This window comes from Phalaenopsis equestris, unplaced genomic scaffold (genome assembly GCF_001263595.1).
Source record: "Phalaenopsis equestris unplaced genomic scaffold, ASM126359v1 Scaffold000002, whole genome shotgun sequence".
Taxonomy (NCBI): Eukaryota; Viridiplantae; Streptophyta; class Magnoliopsida; order Asparagales; family Orchidaceae; genus Phalaenopsis; species Phalaenopsis equestris.
The window spans coordinates 8,978,743-8,982,737 of record NW_018164444.1 but is presented as its reverse complement, the minus strand read 5'-3'; the positions used below and the strand labels follow the sequence as shown (position 1 = coordinate 8,982,737).

The 3,995-nt window shown below is 35.0% G+C and overlaps 1 protein-coding gene across 1 annotated transcript in view; it reads left to right on the top strand.

Moving 5' to 3' along the window:
* Positions 1-3,820, top strand: part of LOC110017874 (glutamate receptor 2.9-like) — a 12,386-nt gene extending 8,566 nt beyond the window's left edge. Inside the window, exons 3-4 of the mRNA XM_020715028.1 lie at positions 1,931-2,638; positions 2,935-3,820. Coding sequence (XP_020570687.1) covers positions 1,931-2,638; positions 2,935-3,543 — 1,317 coding nt within the window. The 3' untranslated portion in view covers positions 3,544-3,820. The remainder of the gene's footprint in view (positions 1-1,930; positions 2,639-2,934) is intronic.
* Positions 3,821-3,995: the final 175 nt, after the last annotated feature.

Below are 3,995 nucleotides of genomic sequence, written 5' to 3'. Positions count from 1 at the left end.
TATATATATATATATATATATATATATTATGGCATAAAATTTTGCATGTTGTAATTATAGTATTTTTTTTTTTTTTTGCCACAACATGTTCTTGTTTTGTCAATTTTCAAAATTATTCAAAATATAAAACTTGTCAATCTTGGTTTTTATTATTGTCAATTTATTTCCTTGGTTCTTATATTGTTTTCCTGTAATGGAACACTTTGGGCGTTGTGAAAGCTCCTCTAGAAGTGAAATATGAACCATATAGAAACATAAAATGACTCAAGCGGGACATAAGAAACCAAATTTTTATGAATTATATATTCAAACAAAAAATATCTTTAGATAGGAGAGGGGATATCATTCTACTAAATATGGAGTCACATTTACTAGAAAATGAACAAAAAATTGCCGCTTCCTTTTCAAACTTGGTTAAGCTAAATTATTATAAAAGAGAAGCAAAAAAATCCATAGAAATAAGTATTATCTTACAAGTATATAACACTGGTAGTTTGTAGTCTTTATTGCTACTTTTCTTAAACTTACGCGCACACTTATATGTACGAAACCTAGAAATCAAGACATTATTTGGAGACAAGGAACCCAACCATTAAGCTAAGTTGGATGCACAATCCATGTCGTTATATTAAGGATGTTAATAAGCCGTCCTCACTTTTTAACAATTGTGCACTTTTAAGCAGTTATTGAATGAGACTAAACTTCTAATGCATGCAACCAGAAGCTTTAACCAAGAGGATATGCCATTGCATTAATAAAATTATGATTCTTACCATTCAATCAACCGAATCTTGTATATAATTGAGAGCCTCCGTACATGCATTTTGTGCAAGAATTCAAAAGGAAAATATAAATAATTTATGCAATCAAGGGAAATTTATTTAATGCAAAATGATGGAACTTTGATTTGCTAACCTTATACACATGCAATCCTCATTTCCTATTGAATTTATGAAACACTTCATTAGATCTTGTGCAATGAAATAGGATGCAACTAGTACATATAATACTTGTTGGTTCCAATTAACAATATATTTGTGGTGACATGAGATCTCAAATTATAATATTTAGATTTTTTTTGTGGCAAATTAGATGTATATTGTAATATCTTATCATGAAAATCTTATCATTTGTAGTTGTTTCAAACCTTTTCTATGTTGGAATGGAGAAGCTTTTAGGAAATGACAAAGGCTAAAAACACAACTTATGGAAGAAGCTTCACTCTTATTTAACACCTTAACTTGGCTTGATACAAACTCAAAGACTCCACCCCTATTTATACTAGTGGCACCTCCTAAATTAATGGCTAAGATTGTGCCACCACAATTACAATCCAATGGTTACAAATAATTCCACACCTACCACACAATAATTCAACACCTACCACACCTACCACACCTACTACACAATAATTTCATACCTACCACATATTCTAGAATAAGCTTATAGAAATTAAGCTTTATTTAAACAACTAAAACAAGTTTATATTTCAACAGGGGGGGCATTTACATACATACCATCCAATTCTACCACCCAATTCTCATGTTTCTACATATCTAACATCTATACTTTAATTTTTACAATTACACCATTCAAATCTTACATATCACATAAAATATATCATCAATTTTTACTTTTGAAAGGTGAAATACATATTTTCAAGCATAGAAAAGGTGACATTATGTAAAAATTGAAGTTTTGATGTAAGATATATAAATACATAAGAATGAGTTGTATGTATGTAATTCTTCTTCTTTTTTACATAATAATCTGCATCATTTCTACCTGTCTGTACAAACAATCACAACTATTCCTTTGATAATTTTACAACACTTTCAAAGTTCCCCCATGTTTTAGAATATAACTTCAGATCTTGGAGCCGTATCTAGATTAAATTTCTCACTACTCTCTTTTCAAAAATTGATTCCAGAATTACGATGCTGTGGTGGGAGACGTGACAATTATAGCCAATCGATCCTTATACGTTGATTTTACTCTGCCATACACCGAGTCAGGCGTGTCCATGCTTGTTCCAATCAACGACAACCGCAAGAAGGACGCATGGGCCTTCCTGGATCCATTAACCACCGATCTCTGGCTGGCAAGCGGAGCATTCTTCATCTTTACAGGATTTGTTGTCTGGCTTATAGAACACAGAATCAATCCCGAGTTCCGAGGAGAACCCACAGAACAGCTCGGCACTGTCTTATACTTCTCCTTCTCCACTCTCGTCTTTGCTCACAGGGAGAGGGTGGTCAGCAACTTGTCAAGGCTTGTGGTGATAGTGTGGCTTTTTGTGGTTCTTGTGCTTCAGTCCAGTTACACGGCGAGCTTAAGCTCAATGCTCACGGTTCAGCAGCTTCAGCCAACTGTGACAGACATGAATGATCTTATAAAAAATGGAAATCGTGTTGGGTACTTGGTGGATTCTTTCATGCCGTCACTCTTAGAAAGGTTGAATTTTGAGAAAGCCAACGTCGTTGCTTACAGCTCTCCGGAGGAGTATAATGAAGCCATGTCTAATGGATCTGTTGCGGCCATAGTGGATGAGTTACCTTACCTCAAGATCTTCCTCAATAAGTACTGTGGAAAGTATGCCATGGTTGGAACTACTTATAAGACTGATGGGTTTGGTTTTGTAAGTAATAATCTCCTTAATCTTGCATATAATCTTTAGTCTCTTTAATCTTGCATATACAAAAACCTTTGCTTCCCTGGTTTAAAAATTCAGTTTTATGGTCATAATTTTATTAAATTTATATTTTTACAAATATATACAAATAATTTTGTTTCAGCCGCAATCATTGAATCACTGAGTCACTCAAAATCTTATTTCAGTAGATGTTTTAGTATGATCCATAGTCCAAAAAATAAGAATCAAAAGCTCATCTTCTTAATTGCAAGTTTTAATTTTTTCATTACCATTATATGCAGGCCTTTCCCAAGCACTCGCCATTAGTTTCCCAGGTTTCAGCTGAAATCCTTAGATTACTAGATAGCACTGAGATGGTAGATATCGAGAATATTTTATATGACAATAGGAGCTGCCCAACCCAAGATGAGAATGACACGAATTCCAGCAGCCTTTCATTTCGTAGTTTCTGGGGCCTATTTCTCATCACCGGAGTCGCATCCTTCGCATGTCTGGTTTTCTCTTTGGCGAATTTCATTTATAAACACACACAATTCCTCCAGACTTCAGATCTTGAGAGCTCCATTCGGAAAAAAGTAGTCTTTTGGGCTAAACTTTTTGATCAAATGGATTCCTCGGATGAGAACAAGACCGCCGGAGCGAAGGAAGAAGAAGAGGTGGGTGATGCCACGATCCCTGTGGATGTCGTGACCACTGCAGCTATTAGTGGACCACCAACCCCTTCTAGCATCTCCAATTACGCGATTGAAACTTCCGAATCTGAGGAAGAAATAGAAGCTTCATCAGATGAAGAAGAAGAAGAAGCGTCAGGCAGGGAAATTAGCCGGCAAAATCCGGATCCTCCATCGTTTGCTTATATGGTGACTGCAAGGGATCCAAATGAATTCTGAATGCTCTTTGTTTTGGAAATGATGAAATGCTTCTGACATAAGAGAAAGGTATGAGCACTGGAGTTGGGGGCCACTTTTCTTTGCTTCATGTTCATGTGCAATATCTTTGGTTATTATAGTTCACGTCTTTATTAAGCAGCACGCCGTTGGTTAATGTGAATATTGGTCATATTGTAATATTACCTGTTGGAGAAGACGAAGGCTTAGAAGTTTGAAGTTGAAATTTTTTTAGGTATTTAGCATGACATGTATTGTTTAAATTTTCATAACAAAAGAAAATGCGGTACATGGTGTGTGAAACTGTAAAATCATATTTCAGTCGCATATTGATCACATAAAGTTTTCATACCTGCGACGTTAGTGTAGTGGTCACAATAAAAGACTAACATAACTTTTTACTACTTTCTTCCGTTTATGATTGCAAGAAAACATAGAATACATCAGCGTCACTA